At 37.0% G+C, this 22,387-nt stretch overlaps 1 protein-coding gene across 1 annotated transcript in view; it reads right to left on the bottom strand.

The window, feature by feature from the left end:
• Positions 1 to 22,387, bottom strand: part of ROCK1 (Rho-associated, coiled-coil containing protein kinase 1) — a 159,249-nt gene that overhangs the window by 43,036 nt on the left and 93,826 nt on the right. Inside the window, exons 13-16 of the mRNA XM_011996345.1 lie at positions 21,678 to 21,726; positions 14,090 to 14,225; positions 12,770 to 12,861; positions 12,420 to 12,666 (exon numbers count right to left, since the gene is read on the bottom strand). Of these exons, the coding sequence (XP_011851735.1) occupies positions 12,420 to 12,666; positions 12,770 to 12,861; positions 14,090 to 14,225; positions 21,678 to 21,726 (524 nt within the window). The remainder of the gene's footprint in view (positions 1 to 12,419; positions 12,667 to 12,769; positions 12,862 to 14,089; positions 14,226 to 21,677; positions 21,727 to 22,387) is intronic.

Consider the following 22,387-nt stretch of genomic DNA (forward strand, 5'->3'; position numbering starts at 1 on the left):
AGTCTTTGGCACCTGATAATGCGTATCTGGCTAGATTAGTTCTAGATCTAGAGAACAATGAAATAATTTTATTTACACACTCAAGATATTTTCATGTTGGAGTATGTTCAGGTAGGAGAAAGAAACACCTGCTTTCTTTCAAATCATTGACCAAAAAATACAGAGTATGTGCGTGTTTGTATGGACACAGATAAAGCAAATGTGCCAAGATGTTTAAATGTTGAAGTGCTATTTAGAAATTATAATTTAAAAAATAAATGATATAATTATCTTTAAAATGGGCCAGGTGTAGTGGTTCACGCCTGTAATCCCAGCACTTTGGGAGGCTGAGGCAGGCAGATTGGCTGAGCCTCAGGAGTTTGAGATCAGCTTAGGCAACATGGTGAAACCCTGTCTCAAACACAAAAATCAGCTGAGTGTGGTGACACAAGCCTGTAGTCCCAGTTACTTGGGAGACTGAGGTGGGAGGATCACTTGAGCCCAGGAGTTCTAGGAGAAAATCTGTTTTAAAAATCATTTTAAAAAATTTGTACAAAGACAGTAATTCAAATTAATCTTTAAATTTTTCAGGTAGAAGCAGTTTACTAAGGAGAAAAGATAATAAAACTATATGGGTTAAATCCACGCCAGATTCCTAACAACCACATGAAAGAGACAAATTAAGTATAGTTTATTTTCCTCCTTTACTCTGTCTGAAAAGAAATGTCAGAAATAAATAGAACTTACATGTGCAATACATGAAAACAAAAAAGCTTTATATACAGAAAATATAAAAACACAGTGGGAGGAATAAGGGCCCAAATACCAGGTATCATAATCTAAGTTGATTAAAACAATAACATTTCTAAAAGCTAATAGGAGATAAAATCTTCATAATCTAGTCAAAGACTTTTTCGATAGGCCACACTAAAAACCACACTAACAATAAAGAAAAAACTAGATACACTGGACTACATCAAATACAAGAAATGAAGACCTTCTGCTTATCCAAAAGCGGCACTGAAGAGTGAAAATGGTCCCACCATGCAGTAGGCTGACTATAGTTAACAATAACATACTGCATATTTCAAAGTAGCTACAAGAGACGATTTTGAATGTTCTCACCACAGAGAAATGACAAATGTTTGAGGAGATGGATATACTAATTACCCTAATTTGATCAGTACACATTGTATACACGTACCAGAACATCCCATAAGTACGTACAATTATTATGTGTCAATTAAAAATAAAATACGGGGAGGCAGAGAAAGGTGGCCAAATAGAAAACTCCACCAATTGTCCTCCCTGCAGGAACACCAAATTGAACAACCATTTGCACAGAAAAGCACCTTCATAAGAACCAAAAATCAGCTTAGTGATATGTATCAGCTTGGCCACAGTGGGGTACAGCACCAAGCAGGCTCTTGGGGTCCCCAATTCCAGGTTCTGGTTCTTGGACGGCATTTCTGGACCTGCTCTGGGTCAGAGGGGAGCCCAATGCCCTGAAGGGAGAGTCCCAAGCCTGGCAGCATTTACCACAAGCTGACTGAAGAGCCCTGAGGCCTTGAATGAACATCGGCAGTCACCAGGGGGCATCTGCTGCAGGCCTGGAGCAGTGGTGGCCATGGGGAGGGACTCTTCTGCTTGTGGAATAAGGAGGGAAGAATGGGAAGGGCTTTGACTTGTGGCTCAGGTACCAACTAAGCTGCAGTAGAACAGAGCACCAGGTAGATTCCTAAGGTTTCCAACTGTAGGCCCTGGCTCCCAGATGGCATCTATGGATCCACTTGGGACAAGGGGGAGCTCACCACCCTGAAGGGAGGGATACAAGCCTGGCTGGCTTCACTAACTGCTGATTATAGAGCCTAGGGCCTTGAGTGAACCTAGGTAGTAGCCAAGCAGTAGTTACCATAGGTCTTGGGTGAGACCCAGTGCTGTGCTGGCTTCAGGTCTGACCCAGCACAGTGCCAGGGGTGGTGGCTACAAGGGTGATTGTGTAATCCCTCCCCCACCTCTCCCTGGCAGCTCAACCCAGAGAGACTCCATTTGTTTGGGAGAAAGGGAAGAGAACAAGAGTCTCTGCATTATAATACAGATAATCCTTCCAGATCCTACTCAAGACCACCAACATAGTACCTCTAAGAGTCTGCAAGAGCCACAGTATTACTGGGCTTGGGGTGCCTCGTAATACAGATATGGCTACAGTGACCAAAAACTTGGATCACAACACCTAAGTCCCTTCGAATACCTGGAAAGTCTTCCCAATAAGGACAGGTACAAACAAGCCCAGAATGCAATGACTGCAATAAATACCTAACTCTTCAATGCCCAGACACCGACAAACATCCACAAGCATCACGACCATTCAGGAAAACATAACCTCACCAAAGAAACTAAATAATGCCCCACAGACCAATCCTGGAGAGACAAAGATATAAGACCTTTCAGACAGAGAATTTAAAATAGCTGTTTTGAGGAAAATCAAAGAAATTCAAGATAAAACAAAGAAGGAATTCAGAATCCCATCAGATAAATTTAACAAAAGATTGAAACAAGTACAAAGAATTGGGCAGAAATTCTGGAGTTGAAAAATGCAACCGACATACTGAAGAATGCATCAGGGTCTCTTACCAGCAGAAATGTTCAAGCAAAAGATAGTATTAGTAAGCATGAAGACAGGTTATTTGAAAATACAGTTGGAGGAGACAAAAGAGAATTTAAAAGAATGGAACATGCATATAAGATCTAGAAAATAGCCTCAAAAGAGAGTATCTAAGAGTTATTACCCTTAAAGAGCAGGCAGAAGGAGAGATAGGGGTAGAAAGTTTACTCAAAGGGTAATAATACAGAACTTCCCAAACCTAGAAAAAGATATCAATATTCAAGCACAAGAAGGTTCTAAGGCTGAAGCCTTAGGTCTGACTCAGCAGTTTCAGGGGTGGTGGCCATAGGGTAAAGATAAGTACACTGAAAAACAGTACTGTAACACTGTAATTGCAGTGTATAAATTATTCATATCTTGGGTAGACAGATTAAAAGAACTGATCAAAAATAACAACTACAATACTTTCCAAGACGCAGTAAGATTATAAATAGAAGCAACAAAAAGTTAAAATGCAGGGGACTAAGTTAAAGTGTAGAGTTTGTATTAGTTTTTTCTTTGCTTGTTTGTTAGTTTGTTAATGCAATCACTGTTAAGTCATCATCAGTTTAAAATAATGGGTTAGAGGATATTATTTGCAAGCCTCATGGTAACCTCAAATCAAAAGACATACAACAGACAGATACCCAAAAAATAAAAAGCAAGAAATTAAAACCTATCACCAGAGAAAATCATCTTCATTAAAAGGAAGCAGGAAGGAAGGAAAGAAGGAAGAGAAGACCACAAAACAATCACAAAAATAAAATAAAATAAAATAACAAAATGGCAGGAGTAAGTCCCTACTTATTAAAAATAACAATGAATGCAGATGAACTAAACTGCCCAATCCAAAGACATGGAGTGCTGAATGGACAAAAAAACAAACAAACAAACAAAAAAACAGAACCCAATGATCTGTTGACTACAAGAAACACACTTCACATACAAAGGTACACATAGATATACACAGAGAACACAAGAGGATGAAAACAGATATTCCATGCCAATTAAAAAAAAAAAACAAAAAAAGAGCAGTAGTAGTTATACTTGTATCAGACAAAACAGATTTCAAGACAAAAACTATAAAAAGGCACAGAAAAGCTCATAATGTAATGATAAAGGGGTCAATTCAGCAAGAGAATATAACAATTGTAAATACAGATCCACCCAACACTGGAGCAACCAGATATATACAGCAGACATTGTTAGAGCTAAAGACAGGGAGAGACCCCAATCCTGGAGACTTCGACTCCTCACTTTCAGCACTGGACAGATCATCCAGACAGAAAATCAACAAAGAAAACATCAGATTTAATCTGCACTATAGACTAAATGGGACCTCATAAATATTTACAGAACATCTCATCCAACAGCCACAGAGTATACACTCTCCTTAGCATGAGGATCATTCTCAAGGACAGACCATATGTTACGCCACAAAGCAAGTCTTGAAAAATTCAAAAAAAGGAAAATTACATCATGTATCTATCTTCTCTGACCACAATGAAACAAAACTAAAAATCAATAACAAGTGGATTTGTGTGTGTGTGTGTGTGTGTGTGTGTGTGTGTGACGAAGTCTCGCTCTTGTACCCCAGGCTGGAGTGCAAATGGCATGATCTCGGCATACTGCAACCTCCACCTCCCAGGTTCAAGTGAATCTCCTGCCTCAACCTCCCAAGTATCTGGGACTACAGGTGCCCGCCACCACTTCTGGCTAATTTTTGTATTTTTAGTAGAGACGGGGTTTCACCATGTTGGCCAGGCTGGTCTAGAACTCCTGACCTCAAGTGATCCACCTGCCTCGGCCTCCCAAAGTGCTGGGATGACAGGCGTGAGCCACCATGCCCTGCCAACAACTGGAATTTTTGAAACAATACAAATACCTGGAAATTAAAGAATATGCTCCTGAATGACCAGTGGATTGATAAAGAAATTAAGAAGAAAATTAAAATACTTCCTGAAACAAATGATAATGAAAACAAAACATACAAAAGCCTATGGGATACAGTGAAAGCAGTACTAACAGGAAAGCTTATAGCTCTGAGCATCTACATCAAAAAGGTAGAAAAACTTTCAATAAACAACTTAATGATACATCTTAAAGAACTAGAAAAGCCGAGCAAAATCAAACCCAAAATTAGTAGAAGAAAATAAATAATAAAGATCAAACACATGCAACCTACCAAGACTGAACCATGAAGAAATCCAAAACCTAAACAGACAAATAACAAGTAATGAGATCTAAGCTGTAATAAAAAGTCTTCCAGCAAATAAAAGCCCAGGACTGAATGACTTCACTGCTAAATTTTACCAAACATTGTTTTTTGTTTGTTTGTTTTGTTTGTTTGTTTTGAGACAGAATTTTGCTCTGTTGCCCAGGCTGGAGTGCAGTGGTACAATCTCGGCTCACTGCCACCTCCGCTTCCCCGGTTCAAGTGATTCTCCTGCCTCAGCCTCCCGAGTAGCTGGGATTACAGGTATGCACCACCATGCCTGGCTAATTTTGTATTTTTAGTACAGATGGGGTTTCTCCATGTGGGCCAGGCCGGTCTGCAACTCCTGACCTCAAGTGATCCATCCGCCTTGGCCTCTCAAAGTGCTGGGATTACAATCGTGAGCCACCGCATCCGGCCCTTACCAAACATTTAAAGATGAACAAATAACAATCCCTACTCAAACTATTCCAAAGAACAGAGGAGGACAGAATGTTTCCAAATCCATTCTACAAGGCCAGCATTACCTTGATACCAAAACCAAATGAAGACACATTTTAAAAGACAAACAAAAAAGCTATAGGCCAATATTCACGATGAACACACATGCAAAAATCCTCAAGATGCTAGCAAACCAAATTCTATAATACATTAAAAAGTTCATTCATCATGGCAAATATCATTTGCTGAAATATCACTGTTTTAGCAAAAAACTAATTTAAATATGTTAAAATGCCAAAACAAAATATAAAATTTACAAAAAGGCATAATCTACAAAAAGGCATTGAGTCCCACCAAGAATATACAAAAATTAAAAATAAATTAATGGACAAGATATAAGAAGGAGAAAATGCACATTAAGAAAAAGCCTCGGCCGGGCGCGGTGGCTCACGCCTGTAATCCCAGTACTTTGGGAGGCCGAGGGAGGCGGATCACGAGGTCAGGAGATCGAGACCATCCTGGCTAACACGGTGAAACCCCGTCTCTACTAAAAAAAAAGAATACAAAAAATCAGCCGGGCGTGGTGGCGGGCGCCTGTAGTCCCAGCTACTTGGGAGGCTGAGGCAGGAGAATAGCGGGAACCCGGGAGGCGGAGCTTGCAGTGAGCCGAGATGGAGCCACTGCACTCCAGCCTGGGCGACAGAGTGAGACTCCATCTCAAAAAAAAAAAAAAAAAAAAAGGAAAAAGCCTCAGAGTCAGATACATTTAATGTAATTTATAGTACAAATTTTAAATCCACCCAGAAGACACAGGAGTCAAAATCTTGCACACCAAAAAACACTACATTAAAAATACGTAAAGCAAGGTATTCATGAAATACCCACAGCTAACATCATACTCAATGAACAATCCAAAAAGAAAATTGAGAAAATTCCATTTACAAGAGCATCCAAAAGAATAAAATACCCAGGAAGAAATTTGCATATAGAACACTAAAAACAAACAAACAAAAACACTGCTGAAACACATTTTAAAACATCTAAATAAATAAAATATATCCTTGTTCATGGATTGGAAGACAATATTAGTTTTGATGTTTTTTTGAGACAAAATCTACCTCTGTCAGCCAGGCTGGAGCACTGGGACGACAGGCGTGCACCACCACACCTGGCTAATTTTTAATTTTTTGTAGAGACAGGCTTTGCCACGTTGCTCAGGGTGGTCTCAAACTCCTGTGCTCAAGTGATCTGCCCACCTTGGCTTCCCAAAATGCTGACATTACAGGTGTGAGCCACGGCGCCTGGCTGGAAGATTTAATATTGTTAAGATGGCAATACTACATAAAGTAATCTACAGATTCAAATAAATCGCTATCAAAATTCTAAAGATCTTTTTTGCAGAAATGGAAAAGCCAATCCTCAAATTCATATAGAAATGCAAAGAACCCTGAATACGTAAAACATACTGAAGAACAATGACAAACTTGGAGGGCTCAAACTTCCTGATTTCAAAACTTGCTACAAAGCTACAGTGAACAAAACAAAACAGTGTGGTACATGCTGGCATAAGGACAAACACACAGATCAATGGAATAGGGCTGAGAATCTAGAATATCATAGATGCATTATATCTATATTCAATTGATTTTCTTTTTTTTTTTTGGAGACAGGGTCTCGCTCTGTTCGTCCATGCTGGAGTGCAGTGGTGCAATCTTGGCTCACTGCAACCGCTGCCTCCCAGGCTCAAGTGACCCTCCGGCCTCAGTCCCCTGAGTAGCTGGGACTACAGGTGTGTGCCATCATGCCCAGCTAATTTTTGTATTTTTAGTAGAGACAGGGTTTTGCCATGTTGCCCAGACTGGACTCAAACTCCTGAGCTTAAGCAATCCACCCAACGCAGCCTCCCAGAGTGCTGGGATTACAGGTGTGAGCTACTGCACCTGGCTGCCAATCGATTTTCAACAAAGATGCCAAGACCATTTACAGAGGAAATAGTCTGTTCAACAAATGTTGCTGGGACAACTGGATATCAGATGCTCAACATCATTAGTCATTAGGGACAATGAAAATCAAAACAAACAACAATGGGACAACCACCATATACCCACTAGAGTAACTATAACTGAAAAAAGGAAAATACCAAGTGTGGGCAGGGATATGGAGAAACTGGAATTCTGTACATTGTTGACAGGAATGTAAAATGGTGCAGCCACTGTGGAAAACACTTTGGAAATTCCTCCAAAGTTACACATAGAATTACCAGAAGACTCAGAAATTCCACTCCTAAATATACACCCCTAAAGAATTAAAAACAGGTACTCCAACAAATACTTGTACACAAATGTTGAAGCAGTGCTATTCACACAAGCCAAAAGGTGGAATCAATCCACAGGCCCATCAACAGATGAATGGCTAAGCAAAATGTGGTATATACATATAACAGAATATTACTCAGCCATAAATGAATGAACTACTGACACATGCTACAATATGGATGAACCTGTAAAACATTATGCTAAGTGAAAGAAGTCTGACACAAAAGGTCAGAAACCCTGCCTCTACTAAAAATACAAAAATTAGCTGGGCATAGTGGCGCATGCCTGTAGTCCCAGATACTTCTACTTGGGAGGCTGAGGCAGGAGAATCACTTGAACCCGGGAAGCTCAGGTTGCAATGAGCTGAGATCATGCCACTGCACTCCAGCCTGGGCGACAGAGTGAGGCTCCGTCTCAAAAAAAAAAAAAAAGAAAAAAGAAAAAAGAAATACACGGGAGGCTATGAGAAAAAAACTCACAATGATAGTGAAAACTTTTAAAACACATTTTAAAATTTGACAGAAGAGACAAAAATATTTTAATAATTCCTGATCACAATAAATAAGAAATCATTAATTACAAAAAAATTGTTTCCTACCTCTGTCCATTAAAACGACCCACTAATATTGACCAACCCAACAGTAGTGAGTACCCACAGAATTCAGGTTACAGACCCTGAATGTCATATGCTACAAAAGGAACTGGAGTTCCTAGGCAAATGGGTGATTCCAGGTCTGGGCCAAAAAATAATCCTGGAAAATCTATGCATATCAAAAAGCAAGGATGCTATCCAAAACTACTAGGGTAGTGTCTAAACTTAAAGAATTCCTACTAAACTTCAAGTGAGCATCATTAAGAAAAATGCAAAGGGCTAATATATATTAAATATATTAAAATTCATGAGTTCATAGACACATTTTTAAAATTCACTAATCATCTTTGGAGGATGCCTGGGAAATAACTCACTGTTCCAAAAACTGACAAATAATTAAGTATTTAACCTGACTTTCTTTTATAAGCTGTACCTCAAAGTAACTACTATATAATTGATGAAGAAATGTTTATCTCTAGAGTAGTATGCCAATTAACAAATGAAGAAGGATAAAAACAGATGATCACCACCGCAAATTCCTAAGGAAACAAAGGTCCTAGGCAATGATATCATCAATGGCTACTAACACCACAAAAAGATACAGCCAGACTTTAAGTTTTTACATTTGTTTGTTTGTTGTTGTTTTTGAGACAGGGTCTCTCTCTGTTGCCCAGGTTGAAGTACAGTGGCACGATTTCGGCTCACTGCAACCTCTGTCTCCTGGGCTCAAGCAATCCTCCACCTGAGCCTCCTAAGTAGCTAGGACTACAGGTGCGTGCCACCATACCTGGCTAATTTTTGTATTTTTTGTAGAGATGGGGTTTCGTCATGTTGTTTAGGTTGGTCTCAAACTCCAGGGCTCAAGAGATCCACCCACCTCAGTCTCCCACAAGTGTTGGTTTTACAGGTATGAGCCACTGTGCCCAGCCCAGATTTTATGTTTATGTATCTCCTGGTACCTAAATACTACTACTTACAAGTATTCTTGACAAAGTCCTACCCGAAGTAGATCACATCTCTAGATCTAACATCTGGTTTAAAGTACTATCGCAGACACAGCAACATGCTAAATGATACCAGCAGATGAAATCAGTAAAATTCTGAATGGGAGCCACTCATAGGACCAAAAAAACCCTGGTTTCTTTAACCAAAAACAGTAGCAAAAAGAGATTACAAAGAACATAAAAGGGAGGAGGAAAATACAGATTAAAATAAACTTAAGGGACGTTATTAATGAAATGCAATGTCCAAACTTTGGATCCAAATTCAGGCAAAATAAATGCAATAATAACAACAAATTATGAGACTACTAGAGGAATTTAAGCAGTAATTAGATATTTTATAATATTAAATAACTGTCACCTATTTTCTACCTTTGATAATGACATTGTAGTTATGTTTGTCTTTCTAAAAAAGAGTCCCTAAGATAATGAAATATTTACAAATTAGGATGTATTTACAAAAGGACAACATGGTGCCTGATACGTGCTTCAAAATAATTCAGTGTCAGAGGATTGGGAAGGGGAGGTAGAGGTATAAAATGAAATACGACTGGCTATCAAATGAAGATTTTTGAAGCTAAATGATGAGTACACAAGAGGTCACTACAGGACAGGTTACGCATCCTTAATCGGAAAATCCAAAAATCCCAAATGCTCCAAATTCTGAAACTTTTTGACCACTGACATGACATTCAAGGATTTCAGATTTGGGATACTCATAATGCAGATATTCTCACAAACCGCCCAAAATCCAAAATCTGAAGCACTTCTGGTGCAAACAATACAAAAAAAAAAAGACTTTTAAAAATGGTTAATTAAAAAAAATTGTTTCTTGCCATTCAATCTGAAGAATCACAGATAAACTTACTATATGAGAGCTTATCAATTCAGTTAAAATTTTCAATTCTCCATAACATTTTGATCACTTTCATTAAGCCTCTATAGCCTGAACTTTTGGAAACTTTCCCTGTAATCAATCGCAGCCTTATTGTTTCACTAGTCCAGGCACTGGCAAATGTCAGGGCTGCAGCCTGTTTCTGTACAGACCTCAAGCTAAGAATAGTTTTTATACTTTAAAGGGTTATAAAAAGTAAAAAATAAAAAAGACTATTCAACAGAGGTCATATATGGAGGACACTCCATTAATGAATAACAAACAAGACTCTGCCAGAAGCCCATCATCCCAAACTAAATTTATACTTGAGAAGCCCGAAAGTTCTTAAAGACCAGAAAAGAGTAATATAAACATTGTGATTTGTTTAAAAAACCACAATGCCCTTTTAGATGTATGTTGAAACTCACATAAGTTGTGTGCATTATTTTAGTGTATGTGAGCTTTTATTCACATTTAAGTTACAAACTAAACAAAAGAAACACTGAAAAAGGATAAACAAACAATAAATCATGCTACAAATTTTCCTTAACTTTAACTGATATCTAAAAAATAGATACAGTTTAAAATCACTGTTGATAGTACATGGATGATCTCTGCCTCTGAAGCAAGGAGCTCAAAGCTCAGTCAAACACAGATCACAAACTTACAAGAATTTCAGAATTGGAAAGATTTATTAGAGGTAACCTATTCTTATCTCCTTGGTTTACAGACAAAGAAGGGAGATGAAGAGACTTTCAAACAGCTAATAAGCTGTATAAAAAGGCCTAGGAAAACAATGTAAGGAAGTCTGTAACTTTCCTATTACATATAAAGTGGTTACTTTCTTAGTTATATTCAGATCTATTTTAAGCCTGGTCCCTGAGAAATATGATTGCACAACACTCCTCAGCTAAGAACCAACAGGAGATCATATTTTCTGTTTCCTTAGTCACAAAAGCTGACCCTGACCTCTCTCCACTGAATTATAGCTAATCATCAAGCCCCAAGGGACCCAAAACTATGTTCCCAACTCTAACTAAGGTTAAAATGAACTCCTCCCTCCAATTTTTTCCTGAGAGATCTGGCAACTTCCACGCATATTTGTTTTGATTAGGTAGTATGGATGCTGCTGCTAACAGGAATAGAAAAAAGAAAAATATGTGAGTACGTAAAGCCAGGAATCTTTTTGAAAACAAACTGAATTTTATTACTATTTAAAAACTGTTCATTTATTCACTGTTAGTTATACTCAATCTTTTGCCTCTTAGATTCACGAAGACTTATCAGTATCTCCAGTTCAAACGTTCCCAAGTATATAACTTTTAATGTGTAATGGGATTCTATTTCTGCAATTGAATTTCTATTACTACCAACAATGCATGAGGAATTCCTAGGTTTTAATAGTGATAATCCTCTTTGCCTGGATTAGTCTCACTTTGAGTAAAACCTTTATGAATTAGGCAAGTTTTCAAATGAAGTTTTTGGTTAATTTACCTGTAAAACTGAAAAATATCCACATTACCTATCCCGCAGGAGTACCCGTGAGGGTGAAGAAATTACAGCGTGATACAAATGTAGGCATTATCCTAAAAGAGAAAGAATGCTGGCCTGGTGTGGTGTGTCACACCCATAATGCTAGCACTTTGGGAGGTCGAAGTAGGTGTTTCGCTTGAGTCCAGGAGTTTGAGACCAGCCTGGGCAAAATGGTGAAACTCCGTCTCTACAAAAAATGAAAAAATTAGCTGAGCATGGTGGCATGCACCTGTAGTCCCAGCTACTCAGGAAATTGAGGTGGGAGAATTGCTTGACCTCCGGAGTTCAAGGATGCAGTGAGCTGTGATCATGCCACTGCACTCCAGCCTGGGCAACAGAGCAAGTTCTCATCTCAAAAAAATGTAAATAAAAAAGAATGCAACCATTTCTGGTTTCACCAAAGTCATTTTCTTTATGAGGGTAATATGATCATAAATATATTAACTTAGACTTAAAAATGGTCAAGATGGTAAATTTTATGTTATATATTTTTTGACAATTAAAAATAAAAATTACAAAACATTCCTTCCATTGATAGATGAGTGGATGAACAAAATGTGGTATACACTTACCATGGAATATTACTGAGCCCTAAAAAGGAAGGAAAATCTGACACACACAACATGGATAAACCTTGAAGACACTGTGCTAAGTAAAAAAGCCAGATGCAAAAGGACAAACACTGTATGATTCCACTTATATGATGACAGTTGCATACACTGTGAACTGTATTTAATCCCACTGAACTGTATACATAAAAATGGTTAAAATGTTATAATAAATTTCATGTTATGCATATTTTACCACAATAAAAAAAAATATTACCTTGAAGGTCTCCGATCATCTCAGAATCATGACCTCTGTCTCTTCGTTCAGCTTCCAATATAGCTTGCAGCTGGTAATAATCTTTGTCTGTTTGTGACTTAGAATTCTCTAAAATTCGATTTCTCTCTTGCAACTCTCTGTTCAGGGACTCTAACTGACTAATTGACTTGCTCATTTCTGTGTGACTCTTCCTCAGTCTTACAGCTGTGTCTGATTCTGTCCTAAGTAAGTCATTGGCTTCTTCTAGCTATTTAAAAAAGGAAGAAAGAAAATAGGTTTCTGACCAAAGTACAATACAATTTAATTATCTACATTTTTTTAAAAAAAGGAACCTCATTTGAAACACTTACCTGCTTTTGTAACTGGGACAGCTTCTCATTAGCAAGTTGTGAATTCTGACTTACTTTCTTTAAGTCTTCCAACTGATCCTTTAATGTAGAAACTAGAAAATGAAAGAATAATATATAGAAATTACAAAATTTTCATAGTGGAAACATACAAATCCTTTTTTAAAAAATGACATTTAGTCTTAGCCCATAACAGTCAGCTACATTAGGTCCACTCCCAAAGCCAAATTCCAATTTGGAAGTACTTGCATTTTACATTCATTAAAAAGTAGAACATCATTTTATAATACAGAGTGCAAAAACAGATTTCTTCTCACTATTGTAAATCTCAAACTCCAACTCCTTTATTCCCTTTATAAGATCACTCTGTTAGTGTAATTATAAAGCTAGTTTTAATATTATTTTTCAATAGATCAATTGCTTGATAATTCAATATCTTAATACAAAATTTAACAGGTATCAAATGGTAGATAGTATAAGGCTTCCTTTCTCCATTTAGTCATTTTTGCTCCTTGTGAGTCTCCCTTAACTGACTCTCCTCCCTAATATATATTTAATTTAAGCATATATAGACAAGTACTCTTGTTTTAAACACAAGCAATCTGTACTTTGTTTTTGTCACTTAAAGATATATCTTAGAGATTGTTTTATACCAGTATTTAAGGAGATGATTTTTTTTATAAGCTGCATAGTATTCTACCATATAGATGTACTAAAATTTATTACAGCATTGATTATCTTTATGTTTCATATATGTGTTACATTATGTTTCATATAAGCATTGATTGCATTTTTTTTTGTCATTTTAAGCAATGCTACAATGAATAGCCTTGTGTATATATCAGTTTGCAGTATGAGTATGTATGTAAAATAACTTATGGAAGTGAAATCACTGCATCAATGGGTGTAGAAAGGTATTTTAAATATATTTGTAATAGGCATTAAAACACAAGAAATCCTAGTTTAGCAGTTCTTAGACGCAGCTGCTTGTTAGAAGTACCTAGGGGGCTTGTAAAAAATAATGATACTCAGGCCACATATCTAGACCAATTAAATTAGAATCGCTGGGATTTAGGCATCAGTACTCTTCAAAGCTTCCCAGGAGATTCCAGTATGCACACCATGATGACAATCACTACTCTAGTTAAACACTACTTACTATTTACTTTAATATGTTATAAATTTAACTTGAGATCTGGGTTATTTAGCTTATAAAGTGTCTTAAGACTGCAGCTTTATGTACGTATCATGGATACTAAATTAAAGACAACCTCATGACAATGTTAGAAATTTTATCATTTTTCAAAAGTAGTGACAATTCACCTTCATTTTCTACATTTCTTCTCTTCTCATTTTCCTGTTCAGCTTTTCTTTGGTACTCATTAATTCTATGCTGTAGCAACATTTTCTCCTTCTCAATCTGAGACACTGTAGATTCTAGATTTCTTCTTTGATTTCCCTGAAATTATAATGATAAAAGTTACCATTGTGATTAATACTCTCGTCATTCATTCAAGAGAGTATTTTGTTTTTAAAAACAAAAAAAAACAAGAAAAAAAAAAACCAGACAAACACCTAAGATAATGTTCTGCTTCAAAAGCAAATAGTATCTCCTAATACAACTTTCTAAGTAGCTTGCCTTTTAAGAAGACAGTGAGACTCTGCTTACTTGAACTTGATAGGTAAAATTTTCAGAGACTTCTGGCTCCAAAAATTTAAAATACAACCCTGTGAATCTTTTCAGACTGAAAGCCACTCTCTAAGTTTAAGACAATCATATTGTGTTACCAATATTTTGGCATAACAATCCCAAATTTAAGGAATGAAACATGAAAGGATCATCTGATAATAAAGTGATGAAAAGCTCAAACATTACCAGATGGTACAGAATGTGCAGTGAGTTCACCATTTCCTCGATGTCTCCCTTAATCCTATCTCTGTCAACAACAACTTGCTTATCTTTCTAAGATGTTCTAGGTATCTACCCACCAATGTGTATTAAAAAGCAATCAAGGAAATTGTTATTTTAGTAAAAGAAACTACCGGAGAGAGGAGGATTAAAATACCAATTTGTTTTGTCTATTTTTTTTTTATTTTTTTTGAGACAGATTCTCACTCTGTTGCCCAGGCTGCAGTGCAGCAGCGCAATCTTGCCTCACTGCAACCTCCGCCTCCAGGGTTCAAGTGATTCTCGTGCCTCAGTCTCCCAAGTAGCTGGGACTACAGGGATGCACCACTGTGTCTGGCTAATTTTTCTATTTTTGGTAGAGACAGGTTTTGCCATGTTGGCCAGACTGGTCTTGAACTCTTGACCTCAAGTGATCCACCTGCCTCAGCCTCCCAAAGTGCTGGGATTACAGGCTTGAGCCACCGCGCCCGGCCAATACCCACATTTTCACAACTTAAAAGTGTACCTTTCTCAGTTACCACTACAAGTAAATCTTGTTTTTGATGCTTCACTTTTTAAGACTCCACATTAGGAAAACTTTTTTATAGTGTTTCTGGGCTTTCTCATCTTTAAGCAAAAATTGGACATAAATTATTCAAGGTCTTTCTGATTCTAAGAGTTCATCATTCTAACTTTAATTTTTAGATAATTATACATTCAAAGAAAGTTGCAAAGATAGTACAGAGAGATCCCAAGTGCCCTTCCACTCAGCTTCCCCCAGTAGTTACGTTACATATAACAATAGTACAATAACAAAATCAGAAAATTCTCACTGGTATAAGGTGTGTATAGTTCTGTCATTTTATCACATATGTAGGTTCAAGTAAGCACCACCACAATGAAGATACAGAACTGGTCATCACAACAATCTCTTTCCAGTCACTAGTTATAGCTACATCCATCCCTGTTCTCCCACCACCCATACTCCTGGCAACTAATGGTTCTCCATTTCTATAATTTTGTCTTTTTGAGAATGTTATATAAATGTTATATATATATAACATATATATATGTTATATAAATGCAATATATGACTTTTTGAGACAGTTTTTTTTTTTTTTTTTGTATTTTTAGTAGAGATGGGATTTCACCATGTTGGCCAGGATGGTCTCAACTTCCTGATCTCGCGATCTGCCTGCCTCGGCATCCCAAAGTGCTAGGATTACAGGCCCGAGCCACCGTGCCCAGCCAAGACAGGTTTTTTTTTTTTTTTTTTTTAACTCAACATAAAGTCCTTAAAATCCATCTATGTATTGTATGTATCTACAGTTCATTCGTTCTTGTGGCTGAGTATTCTATGGTACAGATGTACCAAAGTTTGTTCAACCATTCACCTACTGTAGAACATTTTGATTGTTTTCAGTTTTCGGCTATTACAAATACAGCTATTATAAACATTAGTGTACAGGTTTTGGTGAGAATATAAATTTTCATTTTTCTGGAATAAATGCCCAAGAATACAATTGCTAGGTCACATAGTAGGTACATGTTTAGTTTTTCAGGAACACAGTCAATTGGTTTTCCAGAATGTCTGTACCATTTCATATCCCCAACTGCAATGTCCAAGTGATCTAGTTTCTCCATATCCTTGCCAGTTCGTTATTGACATAATTTTAAAACTTACTGCTTTTCCATAGTTATGGAGTAATATTTTATGGTAATTTTAATTTGCACTTCCCAAATGACTAATTACGTGAACCTCTTTTCACATGATATTTGTCATCCATATTATCTAAAAAGTTTTAAAAGTATGGATTCACTTTCCTTAACACTTATATAGGGCTACTGAAATTACCTATTTCACACTGTATGAGTTGTGGTAGTTTGTTTTTTGAGAAGTTAGTCCCTTTCATCTAAATGTCTTAATTGTGTTTAGAACTGTTCATAGTATTTCCTTATGATTCTTTTGATACCTATATGGTCTATAGTATATGCCCTAGCCCTATTTCATTCCTCATACTGGTAATTTGTGTCCTCTCTTTTTCCTTTATCAGTCTTGCTAGAGGTTAATTTTGTTGATCTTTTCAAACAGTTTTTTGTTTCACTGTTTTTCTCTATGGTTTTCCTGCTTTTAACTGAGTTGTTCTCTGCTCTTATTGTTACTTGTCCTTCCTTTTGTTTGTTTTGGGTTTATTTCACTCTTCTTATTCTCATTTCCAGAAGTAGGAGTTTAAATTATTGATTTCAGACTTCTCCTCTTTCCTAAGGTAGGCATTTAGTGCTATAAATTAACCTTCATCACTATGTTAACAGCATCTCACAAATTCTGATGATGTATTTGCACTTCATTGTTTAAACATTTTTTAAAGATGAAGAGCCATAACAGTTTTATGAGACATAATTAACATTCCAATGTATTTTTTTCACTGAGACTTCTTTGACCTCTGGATTATTTGGAAGTTTGTTGTTTGCTGTCCATGTGTTTGCAGATTTTTCTGTTATTCTCATCTGTACATTTTGGTCAGGAAACTCTCTGTATGATTTCAGTGCTTTCAAATGTGTTTGTTTTACAGCTTGGCATGTAGTCTACCCTGGTGTGTGTTCCTTAAGCACTTGAAAAGAAGGCATATTCTGCTGTTAAGCTGAGAGTTCTGTAAATGTTGAACAAATTCTGACGGCTGACAGTGTGGTTGAGTTCTCCAATGTTTGGTAATTCTTAGGGGTGTTGAAGTCTCCAACAATAATTATGGATTGGTCTATTTCTCCTTTCAGTTTTATTAACTTTTGCTTCACATATTTTGTAGCTCTTTTGTCTAGTGTACAGTTAGGATTTTTATTTATTTTTGGTGGCTTAACTCTTATCATTATGTAATACTCCTCTATGCTCATGGTAATTTTCTTTGCTCTGAAGTCTACGTTAAGGTATTAACATTGCCAATAGTGCTGCTTTCTTTTTAATATTTGTATGTTATCTCTTTACATCTTCTGATATTCAACTTCCCTATACTGTTATATTTGAAGAGTTTCTGACAGATACATAAATGGGGGATTTAAAAAAATCTATGCCTACCACCTCTTTTGATTGGTATTCCATTTACTTTCCATTTAATGTCATTATTGGTAGTATGTTAGGGTTAAATCTGCCATTTTTGTTTGATCTCTGTTATTTCTACATTTTCTTTCCTGTCTTTCTGTGGTTACCTAAACATTATTTTAGCATTCCTTTTGATTTACCTACGGTGTTTTTGAATGTATCTCCTTGTAAGGCCTTTCAGTGGCTGCCATAGATATTACATTGTATATGCATAGCTTAATATATAGTACACTCTACTGGTATTGGCATCTTACCAGTTAAAGTATAAAAACTTCCCCTTTCTTTTTTAAATTTTTATCTTATTTATTTTTGAGAAAGGGTTTCACTCTGTCACCCACGCTGGACTACAGTGGTATGCTTATGGCTCACTGCAGCCTCAACTTCCTGGACTCAAGTGATCCTCCCACCTCTGCCTCCCTAGTAGCTGCGACTACAGGCGTGCACTACCACACCTGGCTAATTTTTGTATTTTTTGTAGAGATGGGGTTTCACCTCGTTGCTCAGGTTGGTCTTGAACTCCTGGGCTCAAGCAATCCGCCGGGATTACAGACATGAGCCACCACACTCGACCTAAAAACTTTACCTTTCTTTATGACCCATTATTCTCTGTTTATAATGTCTAAAATATTTTTTCTCATACACAGAGAATCATATTAGACAATATAATTTCTGCTTCAACTGCCTATTATAAAAAAAATCAAGAGGAGAAAAAAATGTATTTACCCATATTTTACTCTTTCTTTATTCCTAGTAATTCAAAATTCCTCCTTTTTCTTTTGGAGACAGTCTTGCTGTGTCACCCAGGCTGTAGTGCAGTGGTGCGATCTTGGCTCACTCCAACCTCCACCTCCCAGGTTCAAGCAATTCTCTAGCCTCAGCCTCCTGAGTAGCTAGGATTACAAGCATGCGCTACCACACTTGGCTAATTTTTTTTGTATTTTAAGATGGGGTTTCGCCATGCTGGCCAGGCTGGTCTTGAACTTCTGGTCTCAAGTGATCTGCTCGCCTCAGCCTCCCAAAGTGTTGGGATTACAGATGTGCGCCACCCCTCCTGGCCAAGATTCCTTCTTTTATCATTTCCTTTCTGTTTAGAGAATTTTTTTTAGCAATTCCTTTAGGGAAGGTGTGCTGGTGACACACTATCTTAGTTTTTCCTCATCTGAGAATGTTGTCATTTTCTTTTTCATTTGAAAAGGATATTTTAATTGAACATAGAATTCTGAGTTGATAGGTTTGTTTGTTTTTTTAGCACCTGAAAAAATCATGCCACTTCCTCCTGGCCTCCATGGTTTCTGGTAAGAAATCAGCTGTCACTTACATTGTTCTTTCCTTTCTAGGTAAATGTGTCCTGTATTTAAGATTTCTTTTTTGTCATTAATTTTCAGAAATCTGGCTATTGTGTCTTGGTGTGGATATCTTTGGGTTTATACTTTTTGTGGTTCATTAAGCTTCTTGGTGGTTTATGTCTTCTGTTAGTCAGTTCAGGTCTTTTGTCAAATTTGTTGAATTTTCCATTATCATTTCTTCCCACCCCCGTCTCCTCTCCTTTAGTAATTCGAGTGACATGAATGTGAGAACTTTATTGTTATAGTTCTACAGGTCCCAGAGGCTCTGCCACTTTTTTTCTGACCATTTTCTCTCTATTGTTCAGACTGCATAATTTCTAATTTTCTTTGTTGAAGGTCTCTGATTCGTTCCTCTGCATTGTTCACTCTGCTGCTGACACCATCTATTGAGACTTTTATTTCAGTTATTGCAATTTTTGGTTGGCTCTATTTTATACTGTCTATGTCTTTCTGAGACTATTTTTTTTTGCTTGTTTATATGTTTATAGTTGCTCACTGAAACATATTTATGATGATTCCTTTAAATCCTTGTCAGATAATTCTAACATCTGTGTCGTCTGAGCGTTGATATTAGTTTATTATTGTTTCTCATTCCAGTTAAAATTTTCCTAGTTCTGATTATGATGAGTAGTTTTCTATTCAAACCTGGACATTATCTTACAACATTCTGGATCTGATTTAAAATCTCTTTTAGAAGGTCTCCTCTGACACTGTTCTGGTGAAACTAAGGCGGTGCTGCCTCTTTTCCGCCAGGTGGAGTTTGGAGAAGTCCAGGTTTTCCACTCAGCCTCTACTGACACCTCAGGTGGGGAGGGGAGCAGATCCTTATCATTGCTGCGTGGAAGCAGGAGTTCTGGCGCTCTACCAGGCCTCCATCGAGTGCACCATGGCTGCTCCTCATGTGGCCCCCACAGATGACACTGCATTGTGGAGGGGAGCTTGTTATTTTCAGTCGAAAGTTCTAATCCCTACCATGCCTCTTTTGAAACCAACCCAGAAGGCAGTGGGAGGGGCAGTGTAGATTCTGCCAGCTGGGAGTGTAAGTGTAGATTCCCCACATGGTCACTGCTATGCTGTCTGGGGAGAGAAGGAAGGTTTGTTACTGCCCACGGGAGATGAAAATTCGTTTACTGGGCCTTCTCTGACACTATTCTAATTGGAAGTTGGGGTGTGCTACAGCATAGTGGAGATGGAAATCTAGACTTCCCACTCAGCCTTTGCTGTTAAGAATGGGGCTACCTTTTTTCTGTGGTGTTTGGCTAAAAAAAGCAGTGACAGTATAAGTTTTCTGATTTGCTAGCCTGCTCCTTTTCTGGTCTTTAGGCTAAGGAAATTAGCCTTTTTTGGAGCTTTGTCTGCAATTGTTGATTATTTCGAGGTTGCTGGCTTCTCCGGCACCCTGTCTAAGATATACGCAGCAAAACGAAAACCCTGAAGGTTCATTCATGTGTTGTTTCTCAGGACACAAGTAACCTAGGCTGGTTTGCCTTCTTTCCACCTTTCAAAATCTTTTTATGTTTGCTTTATATTTAATGTTTAGGGTTTTTAGCTGTATTTACTGGGAGGAATACGGAAAGGTACTTTTACTCCATCTTTCTAGAAGTGAGACTATTTTAATTTCATACCGCAAATGTCCCTCTCTACTTCTAATTTGGAAAAATGAATAACTTAAATCTAGCACATCTGAATTTTATCTGTGTTTTAAAAGTTAAATGTAAGTGGAAGATATGCAAAAAAAGACTCCTTAAACATTCAGAGTCAAATATATACTGCTAAGGCTAAATACAAAGGCAAGTTAGTAAAATGCTATCTAAATCTTCATAGATAATTACATGGATATCCAAAGCCACCCACGAAAGAAAGCAAGCCATTGACAGATACCATTCTATAAGGGAAGAAAAAATTAACACAGCATAAAAACTATCAGAGATTAAACCTAAAAAAGGACAAAATAATATATTAGGAGAAGACTATAGAGAGTGTATTTCTTTTCATGGGACTCATAGACACAGTAGAAATATACTTAGAAGTTGACTAAGAGGAATGGAAATGTATTACATATTTGCAAACAAACATCTGAATTATGAATGCTTGTTATTGTTTCTCTGATAATAAAATTTTGACAGGTAACCATGGAAAAGATGAACATTCTAAAATCAATATATTTTCCATTTGATTACATGAGATTATGTCAGTGTTAATCTTTTAAAAATATTTTAAACTGTGTTTCTCTCTTTTCCTTATTTGTCTGTCTCTTTCTGATACAGTTTGAGATTCAATTTCTGATAGCTTGCTTCTTTGGCTCCTTTCTCACATTTCAACCATCAAGAACCACTGAACTGAAATTTACATACTAAAATTTCAATATGGCTGTAGAACACAATTGTACAAAGGAAATTAAACTATAATCTAATCTGTACCACTTGAAACTGCAGTTCCAAGGTAAGGCTCTCATCACAATTCTCTGGCTCTGTTTTGTGTTTCAAACTATAGAGTTTAAATATAATTTTCTCTGGAAACGAAACAATTTGAAAGAGAGAAAAATCTCAAAAAGGAAACTTCTGATTAGAAAACAAAAAGTACCTCTTCATCCAATTCTTTCATTATCTTGTCTAGTTTTATGTTTGAGGTTCTGTAAAAACAAAAGCAATACAGATTAGAAATATATTTATTTCCTATTGCCCAGTATTAAACACTCACATTCCTTACTTTTCCACTTAACTAGAGTTTTGTATCCTTTTTTGGTGCCATGGATCTCTTTGGCAGTCAAGTGAAGCCTATGGCCTTTTTTCAAAATATTTCTTGAAGCACAAAAATTATATATGATTAAAAGACAATTAGGCCAGGTGCAGTGGCTCACGTATGTAATCCCAGCACTTTGGGAGGCCGAGGCGGCTGGATCATCTGAGGTCAGGAGTTCGAGACAAGCTTGGCCAACATGATGAAACCCCAACTCTATTAAAAATAAAATTTTAAAAAATTAGCCAGGCATGGTGGCAGGCGCCTGTAATCCCAGCTACCTGGGAGGCCAAGGCAGGAGAACTGCTTGAACCTGGGAGGCGGAGGTTGCAGTGAGCCAAGATCGTGCTACTGCACTCTAGCCTGGGTGATAGAGAGTCCATCTCCAAAAAAAAAAAAAAAAAAGGAGCCAATTATATTGAAATACAGTAATAAACTTTTAAAAAGCATGTATAATTCAGTAGTATATATGCTTCTTTATTAATATATTAAATCACAAGATCTAGTGGCAGTAATTTCAAAGTACTGATGAGCATAAATGATATTTAGAGATA

This window comes from Mandrillus leucophaeus, unplaced genomic scaffold, assembly GCF_000951045.1.
Source record: "Mandrillus leucophaeus isolate KB7577 unplaced genomic scaffold, Mleu.le_1.0 Scaffold51, whole genome shotgun sequence".
NCBI classification, from domain to species: Eukaryota; Metazoa; Chordata; class Mammalia; order Primates; family Cercopithecidae; genus Mandrillus; species Mandrillus leucophaeus.